The sequence below is a fragment of the Mobula hypostoma genome, chromosome 6 (genome assembly GCF_963921235.1).
Source record: "Mobula hypostoma chromosome 6, sMobHyp1.1, whole genome shotgun sequence".
Taxonomy (NCBI): Eukaryota; Metazoa; Chordata; class Chondrichthyes; order Myliobatiformes; family Myliobatidae; genus Mobula; species Mobula hypostoma.
In genome coordinates, this window is record NC_086102.1 from 86,683,462 (window position 1) to 86,699,348 (window position 15,887).

Genomic DNA, 15,887 nt, shown 5'->3' on the forward strand with positions numbered 1-15,887 from the left:
TAACATTCCAACAGATTTCCTTATTACCACTTGTGCTTCAAATACAAGAAGAGCCAAATGGCTTTAGTGCTGTGGTTTCTGGAATAATTCAGCTGATTTATGAATGATCTTTCCTCCATTTAAGATCAGGTGTGGGTTGTTGTGCTGGTGATTCTATAGTATTCAGCTCTACTTAATTCCCTACAATTAGGCAGTACTTACCTGTGTACATCAGGGTCTCAACAACTACCACATTGAGGCTGAAAACAGCAACTTAAATTTGCACCACATAAACATTGAACAAGGTCCATCCACAGTAGGCAGGCATCTAACTATCTCTCCCTGACACAGAATGGATGGTATTACCATAAATAAATACACAAATCATAATATCCATGTGGTTTCCTTTAAGGAACATCTTGCCTGACACATCTGTTGGAACTCATCGAAGAAATAATTAGCAGGATAGACAAAGGAGAATCAGTGGATGTTGTGTACTAGGATTTTCAGAAGGCCTCTGACAAGGTGCCACATGTGAGGCTGCTTGGCAAGTTAAGAGCCCATGGTATCACAGTAAAGATCCCAGCATGGATAAAACATTGGCTGAGTGGCAGGAGGCAAAGACTGGCAATAAAGGGAGCCTTTTCTGGTTGGCTACCGGTGACTAGTAGTGTTCCACAGGGGTCTGCATTGGGATTGCTTCTTTTTGCATTGAATGACAATGACTTGGATGATGGATTTGAGGCCAAGTTTGCAGACAATACAAGGATAGGTAGAGGGGCAGGTAGTATTGAGGAAGTAGAGTGGCTATAGAAGGACTTAGATTAGAAGAATGGGCAAAGATGTGGCAGGTAGAATACAATGTCAGGGAGTATATGGTCATGCACTTTGGTAAAATAAATAAAAGGCAGACTTTCTAAGTGGAGAGAAAATTCAAAAATTTGAGATGCAAAAGGACTTGGGAGTCCTAGTGCAGGAGTCCCTAAAGATTAAATTGCAGGTTGAGTCTGTGGTGAGGAAGGCAAATGTGATGTTAGCATTCATTTTGAAAGGAATAGAATATAGAAGCAAAGATGTAATGTTGAGGCTTCTTAAAGCACTGGTGAGGCCTCACTTTTATTGTGAGCAGTTTTGGGCCCCTTATCTAACAAAGGATGTGCTGACATTGGAGAGAATTCAAAGGAAGTTCATGAAAATGATTTTGGGATTGAAAGACATCATTTCAGGAGTGTTTGTTGGCTCTGGGCCTCTACTCACTGGAATTCAGAAGAATGAGGGGTGATCTCATTGTTGGGCACGTGGCCAAGTGGTTAAGGTGTTCATCTAGTGATCTGAAAGTTGCTAGTTCGAGCCTCAGCTGTGGCAGCGTGTTTGTGTCCTTGAGCAAGGCACTTAATCACACACTGCTCTAGTGTCTGTGCGAGGAATGGCGCCCCACACAGACTTCCAATCTGCACCTTGTAAGGCATGAAAATGCCCGACGCAGGCCTCTCATGGTCTGAGTTGATGTTCCCCTCATTGAAACCTATCAAATGCTGAAAGGCCTTGATAGAGTGGATTTGGAGATGACGTTTTCTATGGCGGGAGAGCCTAAAACTAGAGGACACAGACTCAGAATAGAGGGATGTATATTTAGAATGGAGATGAGGAATTTCTTTAGCCAGAGATTGATTAATCTGTGGAATTTGTTGCGACATTCAGCTATGGACAGCCAAGTCTTTATGTATATTTAAGGCAGAGGTTGATAGATTATTGATTGGTCAGGGCATAAAAGGATACAGGGAGAAGGCAGGAGATTGGGGCTGAGAGGGAAAATGGATCAGTCATAATGAAATGGCAGAGCAGACTTGATGGGCCAAATGGCCTACTTTTACTCCTATATTTTATCTTATGGTGCTCACTTATCACCAGAAATCAACCTGGGAAAGGCACATGCATACTGTGTTCACCACTAAAGGCTGGGTAATTTGCAACCAGTTGCATACCTCCTGACAATGATTCCAACCTACAAGGTGTATTCAGGAATGAGACTGAATAATCTCCATTTGCTACAGCTATACTTAAGCTGAGCATTCACTTCCTCCACTATTAGCTGTGATGTGTTCTACCCACAGCATGTATTGCAGCAAATTAACAAGTCCGTAAAGTAATCGAAGGTAAAAGGCAGCAGGTGCATAGAAAGGTCATAATCGTTGCCAAGTTGCTCTCCAAAGTCACAGATCACTGACTGGCCTGAGCACCTATCATCATCATCACCACCACCCTATTGTTGTAGTCAATATTCTGGTATTCCATTTTTGGCAACATTGAATGAGTACCTTCATAACTAGGACAAAAGTGATTTGTGTTCGAATAAGCCTTCCACTTAACCTGAGACATTAACTTCAAGTTCTCCATCAAAGTTGTTACCTGACCTACTGAATTACTTACTGTCTTTATTTCAGTTATTCCAACACTTGTTGATCTTGCACACAAAAGGAAGACATTTGAAACCTGAACTGCGTTTTACTCATATAGGAAGATGAATTTTAAAAGTATAAAGCTTTTACAGGCCTTGCACTTTTTTATTTCTGTAATATTTATACAACCAATAGATAGTTATCAATGTGATAATGATTCACACTTGTAACTGAGGTACACATTACTATTAAGCAAAACTCCAAATTGCACTTGTTAATACACCAAAAATTAACATATGTGATGAAACTTCATTTTCAGAACCAACCTATGTATTTCCTGAAAATGTGTCAAATACAAATAATAATATAATGAGTGGCATTCTCAAAATTTTTATGTTTAAATCAAATATTTGAACAGATTATCTTTTACAAGATAGCACAGTTCATTCTTTTTATCTGACAGAAATAGAAATTGCAACGTATGATAGACTTCCTGATCGACATGCATGCTTCCTGTTTGCATTATGTTATCTCGTACCATCTGCCATCTTCCTGGTCCATTCAGCAGGTTTTACAGAGTTTACATGGCCACTGCAAATTAATTTTAATTAAAGTCAAAGAGAATGACAAATCTATGACTCATACAATCATTTTCATTTTGCACATCAATTTAGTTTATGTGTAAAGTAAGATTTCTACTGCTATGCTCTGAGGTATTTTTATTTTAGCAGTTTTCTGTAGAATCAGTGTGTCCTGCTAGTATGAGTGTTTTGGCTTTGGCTAAATTAAAAGAGCTATGTTTTCCAACTTAGGAATGTGGTGTCAGCCATTTGGGATTGTCTTGGTACATGTCATAACTTTGTGCCCAGTGGAACATCCAAGAGTGCTGAGCGGGAGCAGATTTCTGAAGGACAGTAGTCTGGTTTGGAGTTTTTTTTGGCAGGAGCGGGGCACGGGGGAAGATACCACAGAATGCTGTTCAAGAGAGTTCCTGTTGTAAGAATTGTTTTGTGCAGATGACTGGCTGCAAGGAGGAAGGGTCAGTACTCATGAGAGACACAGTACATTTGAGACAGTCTTTGAAGGAAACTCGGACCATGGCAGGTGCCTTCATGCAGACAGTGGGTTCAGTGCATGAGTAAAGCAATACACCTGACTACTCCAGAAATGAGCTCCAATGTTAGTGTGCACATTTAGACTGGCTTAATTGTAATGGGCCCATCTAATTTTCTTCTTTTTCTGTAAATTTTGAAGTTGAAAATTTGATAATTACATTTCTTTTGCAAATTTATGCTGGTGTACAATCTGTTAATTTTCTGGCAAATACTAACTTTCCATGCAGCAGTATTTACACAGCATTCACTACAATTCATGTTCCTCTCCACAACTGCCTTCTTGAACCGCTGCAGTCCCTGAGGTGTAGGTACACCTATAGTGCTGTTAGGGAAGGAATTCCATGATCTTGACCCAACGACAATGAAGGAATGGTGATATGTTTCCAAGTCAGGATAATGAGTGACTTGGAGGGGGATTTCCAAGTGTTGGTGTTCCCAGGTATCTGCTGTTCTCGTCATTCCGGATGGTAGTAGTCATGGGTCTGGAAGGTGCTGCCTTATGAACTTTGGTGTGTTGCTGCAGTGCATCTTGTAGATAGTACACACTGCTGCAACTGTTCATCGATGGTGGAGGGATTGGTAAGGGTTACCAATCAAGTGGGCTGCCTTGTACTGGATGGTGTCAAGCTTCATGAGTGTTGATAGAGCTGCACTCATTCAGGTGAATGGTGAGTATTCTATTACATTCATGACCTGAGCCTTGTAGATGGTGAACAGGCTCTGGGGAGTCAGGAGGTGAGTTATACTTCGCAGGATGCCTAGCCTTTGACCTGCTCTGGTAGCCACAGCCCTATATGGCTAGACCATTTCAGTTTCCTGTCAATGGTAACCCCCAGGATGTTGGTAGTAGAGGATTCAGTGATGGTGATGCCACTGACTGTCAAGGGACGATGGTTAGAGCCTCTCTTGTTGGAGATGGTCATTGCCTGACACTTGCTTGTCTCAAATGTTACTTGCCACGTGCCAGCCCAAGCCTGGATATTGTCCGGGTCCTGTTGCATTTGCGTATGAACTGCTTCACTATCTGAGGAGTCACGAATGGTGCAAACATCCCCACTTCTGACCTTATGATGGAAGGAAGGTCACTGATGAAGCAGCTGAAGATGGTTGGTCCTAGGATGCTTCCTTGAGGAACTCCTGTATAGATGTACTGAGGATGAGATGATTGACCTCCAACCACCACAACCATCTTCTTTTGTGTCAGGTATGATTCCAACCAGCAGAGGTTTTTCCCTTAATTCCCATTGACTCCATTTTAGCTAGGGCACCTTGATCCCATACTCAGCCAAATGATGCCTTGACATCAAGGGATATCACTCTCAACTCCCCTCATATCAGAAAAAACTTGTGTATCCTCTTTTATATTACTGGATAGCTTACCTTCATATTTCATCTTATCTGTCTTTATGGCTTTTTAGTTGCCTTCTGTTCGTTTTTAGAAGCTTCCCCATCCTCTAACTTCGCACTAATTTTTACAATATTTTATGACTTCTCTTTTGCTTTAACGTTGTCCTTGATTTCCCTTGTCAGCCATGGTTGCCTCATCCTCACTTTAGAATACCTCTTCATCTTTGGAATGTATCTTTCCCGTGCCTTCTGAAGCTCCTGTAGAAATACCAGCCTTTGCAGTTCTGCTGCCATCTCTGCTGGTGTCCATTTCCAATCAACCTTGACCAGCTCTTCTCTCATGCCTTTGTAATTCCCTTTACTACATTGTGACACTGATACATCTATTTTAGCTTCTCCTTCTCAAATTGCAGGGTGAATTCTATCATATTACGATGACTTTCCCCTTAGGGTTCCTTTACCTTAAGTTCCCCATTCAAATCTGGGTTATTACATAAGACACAATCCAAAGCTGCAGTTCCCCTAGTGGGTTTAAATACAAGCTACTCTAAAAAACCATCTCATAGACATTCTACAAATTCCCTCTTGGGATCCTGCACCAACCTGATTTTCCCAATCTGTCTGCATATTGAAATCCCCTATAATTAATGTAACATTGCCTTTTAGACATGCTTTTTCTATCTCCCACTGTAATTACTTGACCACATTTTGGCTGCTGTTTGGAGACCTGTAAATAACTCCTATCAGGGTCTTCTTATCCTTGCAGTTTCTTAATTTTACCCACAAGGATTCTATGATATATTCTATATCTTCTGATCCTATGTCACCTCTCTCTAAAGATTTGATTTCATTTTTTTCCTCAACAGAGCCATCCTAAACCCTTTGGCTACCTACCTGTCCTTTTGATAAAATGAGTATCCTTTGATGTTCACAACAGTGGGGTGGGAACCAGTGCAGAGAGACAGAGGGGTGTAAAATGAGGGTAGAAGCAAAAAGTAGTAAGGTGAAGAGTAAAAGTGGCAGGCCAACAAATCCAGGGCAAGCATCAAAAAGGGCCACTTTTCAACATAATTGTATAAGGGCTAAGAGAGTTGTAAAAGCGCACCTGAAGGCTTTGTGTGTCAATGCAAGGAGCATCGTAACAAGGTGGATGAATTAAAAGTGCAGATTGTTATTAATGAATATGATATAGTTGGGATCACAGAGACATGGCTCCAGGGTGACCAAGGATGGGAGCTCAACATTTAGGGATATTCAATATTCAGGAGGGATAGACATGAAGGAAGGGGAGGTGGGGTGGCGTTGCTGGTTAGAGAGGAGATTAACGCAATAGAAAGGAAGGACATAAACCAGGAGGATGTGGAATCGATATGGGTAGAGCTGCATAACACTAAGGGGCAGAAAACGCTGGTGGGAGTTGTGTCAGGCCACCTAACAGCAGTAGTGAGGTTGGGGATGGTATTAAACAGGAAATTAGAAATGTGTGCAATAAAGGAACAGCAGTTATAATGGGTGACTTCAATCTACATGTAGATTGGGTGAACCAAATTGGTAAGGGTACTGAGGAAGAGGATTTCTTGGAATGTATGCGGGATGGTATTCTGAACCAACATGTCGAGGAACCAACTAGAGAGCAGGCTATTCTGGACTGGGTATTGAGCAATGAGGAAGGGTTAATTAGTAATCTTGTCGTGAGAGGCCCCTTGGGTAAGAGTGACCATAATATGGTGGAATTCTTCATTAAGATGGAGAGTGACATAGTTAATTCAGAAACAAAGGTTCTGAACTTAAAGAAGGGTAACTTTGAAGGTATGAGATGTGAATTAGCTAAGATAGACTGGCAAATGACACTTAAAGGGTTGACGGTGGATATGCAATGGCAAGCATTTAAAGATCGCATGGATGAACTACAACAATTGTTCATCCCAGTTTGGCAAAAGAATAAATCAAGGAAGGTAGTGCACCCGTGGCTGACAAGGGAAATTAGGGATAGTATCAATTCCAAAGAAGAAGCATACAAATTAGCCAGAGAAAGTGGCTCACCTGAGGACTGGGAGAAATTCAGAGTTCAGCAGAGGACAAAGGGCTTAATTAGGAAGGGGAAAAAAGATTATGAGAGAAAACTGGCAGGGAACTTAAAAACTGAATGTAAAAGCTTTTATAGATATGTGAAAAGAAAAAGATTGGTTAAGACAAATGTAGGGCCCCTACAGACAGAAATAGATGAATTGACTATGGGGAGCAAGGACATGGCAGACCAATTGAATAATTACTTTGGTTCTGTCTTCACTAAGGAGGACATAAATAATCTTCCGGAAATAGTAGGGGATAGAGGGTCCAGTGAGATGGAGGAACTGAGGGAAATACATGTTAGTAGGGAAGTGGTGTTAGGTAAATTGAAGGGATTAAAGGCAGATAAATCCCTAGGGCCAGATGGTCTGCATCCCAAAGTGCTTAAGGAAGTAGCCCAAGAAATAGTGGAGGCATTAGTGATAATTTTTCAAAACTCTTTAGATTCTGGACTAGTTCTTGAGGATTGGAGGGTGGCTAATGTAACCCCACTTTTTAGAAAAGGAGCGAGAGAGAAACCAGGGAATTATAGACCGGTTAGCCTAACATCGGTGATGGGGAAACTGCTGGAGTCAGTTATCAAAGATGTGATAACAGCACATTTGGAAAGCGGTGAAATCATCGGACAAAGTCAGCATGGATTTGTGAAAGGAAAATCATGTCTGACGAATCTCATAGAATTTTTTGAGGATGTAACTAGTAGAGTGGATAGGGGAGAACCAGTGGATGTGGTATATTTGGATTTTCAAAAAGCTTTTGACAAGGTCCCACACAGGAGATCAGTGTGCAAACTTAAAGCACACGGTATTGGGGGTAAGGTATTGATGTGGATAGAGAATTGGTTGGCAGACAGGAAGCAAAGAGTGGGAATAAATGGGACCTTTTCAGAATGGCAGGCAGTGACTAGTGGGGTACCGCAAGGCTCAGTGCTGGGACCCCAGTTGTTTACAATATATATCAATGACTTGGATGAGGGAATTAAATGCAGCATCTCCAAGTTTGCGGATGACACGAAGCTGGGAGGCAGTGTTAGCTGTGAGAAGGATGCTAAGAGGATGCAGGGTGACTTGGATAGGTTAGGTGAGTGGGCAAATTCATGGCAGATGCAATTTAATGTGGATAAATGTGAAGTTATCCACTTTGGTGGCAAAAACAGGAAAACAGATTATTATCTGAATGGTGGCCGATTAGGAAAAGGGGAGGTGCAACGAGACCTGGGTGTCATTATACACCAGTCATTGAAAGTGGGCATGCAGGTACAGCAGGCAGTGAAAAAGGCGAATGGTATGCTGGCATTTATAGCAAGAGGATTCGAGTACAGGAGCAGGGAGGTACTACTGCAGTTGTACAAGGCTTTGGTGAGACCACACCTGGAGTATTGTGTGCAGTTTTGGTCCCCTAATCTGAGGAAAGACATCTTTGCCATAGAGGGAGTACAAAGAAGGTTCACCAGATTGATTCCTGGGATGGCAGGACTTTCATATGAAGAAAGACTGGATGAACTAGGCTTATACTCCTTGGAATTTAGAAGATTGAGGGAGGATCTGATTGAAACGTATAAAATCCTAAAGGGATTGGACAGGCTAGATGCAGGAAGATCGTTCCCGATGTTGGGGAAGTCCAGAACGAGGGGTCACAGTTTGAGGATAAAGGGGAAGCCTTTTAGGACCGAGATTAGGAAAAACTTCTTCACACAGAGAGTGGTGAATCTGTGGAATTCTCTGCCACAGGAAACAGTTGAGGCCAGTTCATTGGCTATATTTAAGAGGGAGTTAGATATGGCCCTTGTGGCTAAAGGGATCAGGGGGTATGGAGGGAAGGCTGGTACAGGGTTCTGAGTTGGATGATCAGCCATGATCATACTGAATGGTGGTGCAGGCTCGAAGGGCTGAATGGCCTACTCCTGCACCTATTTTCTATGTTTCTATGTTAAGCTTCCAACTATGATCTTCCTTCAGCCACAACTCAGAGATGCCCACATCATACTTGCCAATCTAACTGTGCTAGATCATCTACCTTATTCAGTATACTGCGTGCATTCAAATATAACTCTTTCCTTCCTGTATTCAGCATCAGTTTTGATTTTGGCCCCCTTGAACTCATCCCACTGACTGTAATTATGCCCTATCATCTGCCTATCCTTCCTCACAATCTCACTGCACACTGCCCCACTCTCAGACCTATCACTCTGGTTTCCTTCCCCTGCCAAATTAGTTTAAACCCTCCCCCATAGTTCTAAGAGACAGGCCTATTGACATCAATGGGACTGTAGTTCAGAGGGTGAGTAGTTTCAAGTTCCTCGGTATGCACATCACTGAGGATCTCACCTGGACTGTACATATGGGCTGTGTGATGAAAAACGCACAATAGCACCTCTTTCATCTCAGATGGCTGAAGAAGTTCGGCATGAGTCCCCAGATCCTCAGAACTTTCCACAGGGGCAGCATCAGGAGCATCCTGACTGGCTGTGTCTCCGCCTGGTACAGGAACTATACTGCCTTCAATTGCAGGGTACTGCAGAGAGTGGTGCAGACAGCCCAACGAACCTGTGGATGTGAACTTTGCTCTATTCTGGACATTTACAGCAGCAAGTGTGTAAAAAGAGCCCAGAGGATCACTGGGGACTAGCCACCCCAACCACCAACTGTTTCAGCTGCTTCTGTCTGGCAAACAGTACTGCAGCATGAAGGCCAGGACCGACAGGCTCTGGGACAGCTTCTTTCACCAGGCCATCAGATTTAACAAAACACATTGATCTGATTGCATATCTGACTGTACATTGTATCTGACCGTACATACATATACAAAACAATGGTGTATACAATCTTAATGTTTGGGCAATATCCCACCACATTTCTCTTCCTTATTGCTGTACATTGTGATGGAGATGCAACATAGATATTTTTACTCCCTCATGTTCTGAGATGGGTGTAAGAAATAAAATTAACTCTAATTCTAGCATACCTACCTACAAGGAAATTGGTCCCCATTTGGATTAAGTAGTTCTTTTTTGTACAACCTTTTTGTACAGGTCATACCTTCCCCAAAAGAAATTCCAATGATCCAAAACTCTGAAACCATGCCTCCATGCTCCAATTTTTCAGCCACATATTCGTCTACCAAATCATCCTGTTCTTACCTGCACTGGCAGGTGGCATAGGCAACAATCCAGAGATTACTAACCTGAAGGCCCTGCTTTTCAGCTTTCTGCCTAACTTCCTATATTCTCCCTTCAGGACCTCCTTCCTTTTCCTACCTATGGCGTTGGTACAGATACGTACCACAACATCTGGCTGTTCACCCTCCCCTTTAGAATGTCATGGACCTGATTTGAAACATCACTGACCCTATCATCTGGGAGGCAACACACCATCCTGGGTGTCGCTTTCATGTCCACGGAATCTGCTTTCTGCTTCTCTAATTATGAAATCCCCTATCACTACTGCACTCCTCTTCTCCACCCCACAACCCTTCTGATCACAGAGCCAGAGACCTGGTCACTGTGGCTTCTCCCTGGTAGGCCATGCCCCCAACAGTATTCAAAGTGGTATTATTGAGGGGAATGGCCACAGGGGTACTCTGCACTGGCTGCCAATTCCCTTTCCCTCTGCTGACAGTCACCCAGGTACCTGCCTCCCTGTAGCTCCCATCTATCACCTCCTTATTTTCCCATACGAACTGAAGATTATCCAGCTGCAACTCCAGTTCCCTAACGTGGTCTCGATGGAGCTGCAGCTCAGTGCACCATGCAGAAATACCTCAGAATGGCTTTCAGATTAGGAAGCATAAAATATATTAAAAATGAAGTCAATAGTTTTAAAACTTTAATCAAAAGCTTAGTAGCAAACACAAATAATTACAATGCAACTTAGCTTATTCATAACTTACTTTATTCTTAGCCAATAAAATCTTCAGTGAAATGCGGTGGAACTAGATCCCACAGCAGATCTGCAAACATTACTGGATATCTGTGGTCCTTTGCTAGAGCTCAGATGCCACTAGTGACTTTTATGTCCAGATATGCACCCACCACCTTTCATCCTGAGCTTACATGGGTAGACACCAGCAATTTGCTGTGGAACTGTTAACATTTACCACCAGCATATCTAATCATTATTCAGAAATTTATTATTTGAGACTTTTCTCTCCTGGTTTCTACATACTTATTATGATGCACGGAAGGAAGTAATTGAACCGTCAAGACCATGCTGGTACCAGCAATTCCATCAGTCTCATCTCCTCTTGTCTTAATTCCACGTAGCCCGTGTGACGAAAGTACACATAGACTAAGATGTTAACTGTCCTGTGCTGGCACCAGTGGGATCAGCATTTGGTCTGCCACCTGTCTTCAGGAGAAAGAGAGATAGGGAAAACAATGGAGCAGCATTTGGAGATGTTAATGAAGGGACGGGAGAGTTTAACGGAAGGAGACACGGTCTGAGAGCTGTCAAGATCGGCTCCTCTTTGAACCCTGAACTGTTTGAAGTGATGGACAGGCGATACCCCAGCAGGGGGATAAAAAGGGACAGGTTCGCTAAGGCAAGACACACACGACACCACGAGGTAACGAGACCCTGGAAGCGGTGTGCCTCCCACAAGTCGGTGGGAGTTTTGGAAAGTTGGTCGTGGGACCAAGCCATAGACGCACAGGGTGGAAAGGTACGATCGGCAGGAACCTGGTGTGTGTCCACCCTTGCCTGGGTGCCAGGTTCACTGCAGAGGAGCGATCGTATCTGGAAACGGAGGGGGGTCACAGTCGGTGACCTCAGAAGACATTACAAAGGGCTCGCCCGAAAGCTGACTGCGAAGAATATCGAAGGTCTGTGTGGAAGCCGTTTGAATATTCATTCGCTTTTTCTCTCTCTCTCCTCCTCCCACCCGTCCATCACCACGGCAGTGATTACTGTGAACTGAACTGAACTCAATTGAACTGAACTTTGCGTCACTTTGAAACTGGTCATTTACCCCTAGACGACGATAGAGCTTGATTGATCCTGTTATCCTAGTTCTGTGTATATGTGTATTTATCATTACTGAACTGTTGCATTTATTATCCTTTTGATTAGAGTACTGTGTTGCTTATTTCTTTAATAAAATTTTCTTAGTTCTAGTAATCCAGGCTCCAACTGAGTGATCCATTTCTGCTGGTTTGGCAACCCAGTTACGGGGTACATAGAAACATAGAAACATAGAAAATAGGTGCAGGAGTAGGCCATTCGGCCCTTCGAGCCTGCACCGCCATTTATTATGATCATGGCTGATCATCCAACTCAGAACCCAGCCTTTCCTCCATACCCCCTGACCCCTGTAGCCACAAGGGCCATATCTAACTTCCTTTTAAACATAGCTAATGAACTGGCCTCAACAGTTTGCTGTGGCAGAGAATTCCACAGATTCACCACTCTCTGTGTGAAGAAGTTTTTCCTAACCTCGGTCCTAAAAGGCTTCCCCTCTATCCTCAAACTGTGACCCCTCGTTCTAGACCTCCCCAACATCGGGAACAATCTTCCTGCATCTAGCCTGTCCAATCCCTTTAGGATCTTATACATTTCAATCAGATCCCCCCTCAATCTTCTAAATTCCAACGAGTACAAGCCCAGTTCATCCAGTCTTTCTTCATATGAAAGACCTGCCATCCCAGGAATCAATCTGGTGAACCTTCTTTGTACTCCCTCTATGGCAAAGATGTCTTTCCTCAGATTAGGGGACCAAAACTGCACACAATACTCCAGGTGTGGTCTCACCAAGGCCTTGTACAACTGCAGTAGTACCTCCCTGCTCCTGTACTCGAATCCTCTCGCTATAAATGCCAGCATACCGTTCGCCTTTTTCACCGCCTGCTGTACCTGCATGCCCACTTTCAATGACTGGTGTATAATGACACCCAGGTCTCGTTGCACCTCCCCTTTTCCTAATCGGCCACCATTCAGATAATAATCTGTTTTCCTATTTTTGCCACCAAAGTGGATAACTTCACATTTATCCACATTAATTTGCATCTGCCATGAGTTTGCCCACTCACCCAACCTATCCAAGTCACCCTGCATCCTCTTAGCATCCTCCTCACTGCTAACACTGCCACCCAGCTTCGTGTCATCCGCAAACTTGGAGATGCTGCATTTAATTCCCTCATCCAAGTCATTAATATATATTGTAAACAACTGGGGTCCCAGCACTGAGCCTTGCGGTACCCCACTAGTCACCGCCTGCCATTCTGAAAAGGTCCCGTTTATTCCCACTCTTTGCTTCCTGTCTGCTAACCAATTCTCCACCCACACCAATACCTTACCCCCAATACCGTGTGCTTTAAGTTTGCACACTAATCTCCTATGTGGGACCTTGTCAAAAGCCTTTTGAAAATCCAAATATACCACATCCACTGGTTCTCCCCTATCCACTCTACTAGTTACATCCTCAAAAAATTCTATGAGATTCGTCAGACATGATTTTCCTTTCACAAATCCATGCTGACTTTGTCCGATCATTTCACCGCTTTCCAAATGTGCTGTTATCACATCCTTGATAACTGACTCCAGCAGTTTCCCCACCACCGACGTTAGGCTAACCGGCCTATAATTCCCCGGTTTCTCTCTCCCTCCTTTTTTAAAAAGTGGGGTTACATTAGCCACCCTCCAATCCTCAGGAACTAGTCCAGAATCTAACGAGTTTTGAAAAATTATCACTAATGCATCCACTATTTCTTGGGCCACTTCCTTAAGCACTCTGGGATGCAGACCATCTGGCCCTGGGGATTTATCTGCCTTCAATCCCTTCAATTTACCTAACACCACTTCCCTACTAACATGTATTTCGCTCAGTTCCTCCATCTCACTGGACCCTCTGTCCCGTACGTAACACCTGTAACACTCACAACCCAACAACTTCCCTTTTGACTTTTTTTGCCATTTGCCTACACTAATTGCCTATTAACTTACCAGCACATCAATGGAATGTGGGAGGAAATCTACACAGGTGCAGGGAGGTCAGGATCAGATTTAGGGCCTCAGAACTAATTGCTGCATCAATGTGAACAATTTGTTTGAGAATTTGAGGACTTGGCACTGGGATATTGAAATGCCAAGAAAGCTGTGTTTTAACTTTATATCCCCAGTTCAATATCAAAGTGAAACATATGGTAATGAAATCTTAAAACCGTGTCAAATTAGTACCATGAATCAACTGATTGACAGGTAAGAAAGCTCTGGAATCAAGAGAATAGATGAGGCAGCAGTGAGGTGAAATTACATCCACAAGTGATAAATAGGGAATGACAGGGATAGTGAGGGTAGAAAGTAAAATTTGTTGTAGTTTTTTTGATTCCAAAATTATTATTCAATTCATCGAATTCATGCAAAAAAACGTGAAATATTTCAATCAGCCCTTGACTGTAAGGAGATAAATCTCAAGATGGTATAATTTAAACATACTTTAATAATAATAATAATAGTGGGCACGTGGCCAAGTGGTTAAGGCATTGGACTAGCAACCTGAAAGTCGTGAGTTCGAGCCCCAGCTGAGGCAACATGTTGTGTCCTTGAGCAAGGCACTTAATCACACATTGCTCTGCGAAGACACTGGTGCTAAGCTGTATGGGTCCTAATGCCCTTCCCTTGGACAACATTGGTGTCGTGGAGAGCATGGGCAACTGTTGGTCTTCCATACAACCTTGCCCAGGCCTGCGCCCTGGAGAGTGAAGACTTTCCAGGTGCAGATCCATGGTCTCGCAAGACTAACGGATGCCTTTAATTTAATTTTACTTTAATAATAAATGTACTTCGAACTTTTTGAACTGATATTGGACAGAACCATGAAAATGCAAGAAAATAAAAATCAAAGTGTTGCAAATCTGCAAAAATTTATTCAATTTATTATTACAATACATAACATCAAAACCATGACCCTTTAAAACCAAGTTCTCAACAACTGCTATGCAATTGCTCTGTTGTCAGTGATACAGAGTGAAAAATGTGCATCAATCAGCATTGTAATAATAATTTCTTACAAATATAAAAGACTATTTGACCCATCAAGTTTTCGCTGGCTTCCAGGGCATTCCCAACAGTCCCTTTACTGTAACCTATTCTCTCACTTACTTATCAACCTATGCACTTTACAGTAGCTAATGAAATTGCCATACTTTGTATCTTTGGGGTGTGGGATGAAACCCACAGAGTCAGAGGAAGAGCACATAAACTCCACATCGACATCGGCCAAGGAAAGGATCCAAACCAGCCATGGTGCAGCAGTGCTACCCCCTGCATTACTGCAACACATAAAATGCTGGAGGAACTTAGCAGATCAGGCAACATCTATGGAAATAAATGAACGGTCAACACTCTGGGCATTGACCCTTCATCAGGACTGGAGATAAAGAGGGCAGAAGCCAGAATAAAAAGATAGAGAGAGGGAAGGGGATACAAGCTGGCAGATTATAGGTGAGTTAATGTGAGGGAGAAGGTAGGTGGGTGGGTGCGGGGAGATGAAAAGGAATGATGTGAAGATATAGATGATACATAGAAGAGGTAAAGGACTGAAGAAGAAGGAATATGATAAGAGAAGTACTTACCCTCAACACTTTCTCTTTCAGTTCCCCCCACATTCTCCAAACCAAAGATGGGGACTCGTATGGATCCCAGCTCTGCCTGTCCTTTCATTGGCTACAGGTAACTCCATTCCAAGCATACTCCAGTAACACTTCCCAATTCTTTCTCCACTAAATTAATGACTGCATTGCTACTCATTGAATTCATCAACTTTGCACCCAATTTCCAACCCATACTCAAATTTACTTGGTCCATCTCTGACACCTCTCTCCCCTTTCTCAATCTCATTGTGTCCATTTACTACACACCTGACACACCTTCTGCTCCTGATATAACAGGGATCGGGTGTCCCGTGTCTCACCCACCACAACCAGTTCCGTGCTGTATCTCAATAAATAAATAGATGGCAGAATGTATAACTTATGATGTCTACA

The 15,887-nt window shown here is 42.9% G+C and overlaps 1 protein-coding gene across 1 annotated transcript in view; it reads right to left on the reverse strand.

The window, feature by feature from the left end:
* Positions 1-2,860: 2,860 nt before the first annotated feature.
* LOC134348174 (leucine-rich repeat-containing protein 63-like) overlaps positions 2,861-15,887 on the reverse strand; it is a 97,842-nt gene continuing 84,815 nt past the window's right edge. The window contains exon 10 of the mRNA XM_063051153.1: positions 2,861-2,969. Within this exon, the coding sequence (XP_062907223.1) occupies positions 2,906-2,969 (64 nt within the window). The 3' untranslated portion in view covers positions 2,861-2,905. The remainder of the gene's footprint in view (positions 2,970-15,887) is intronic.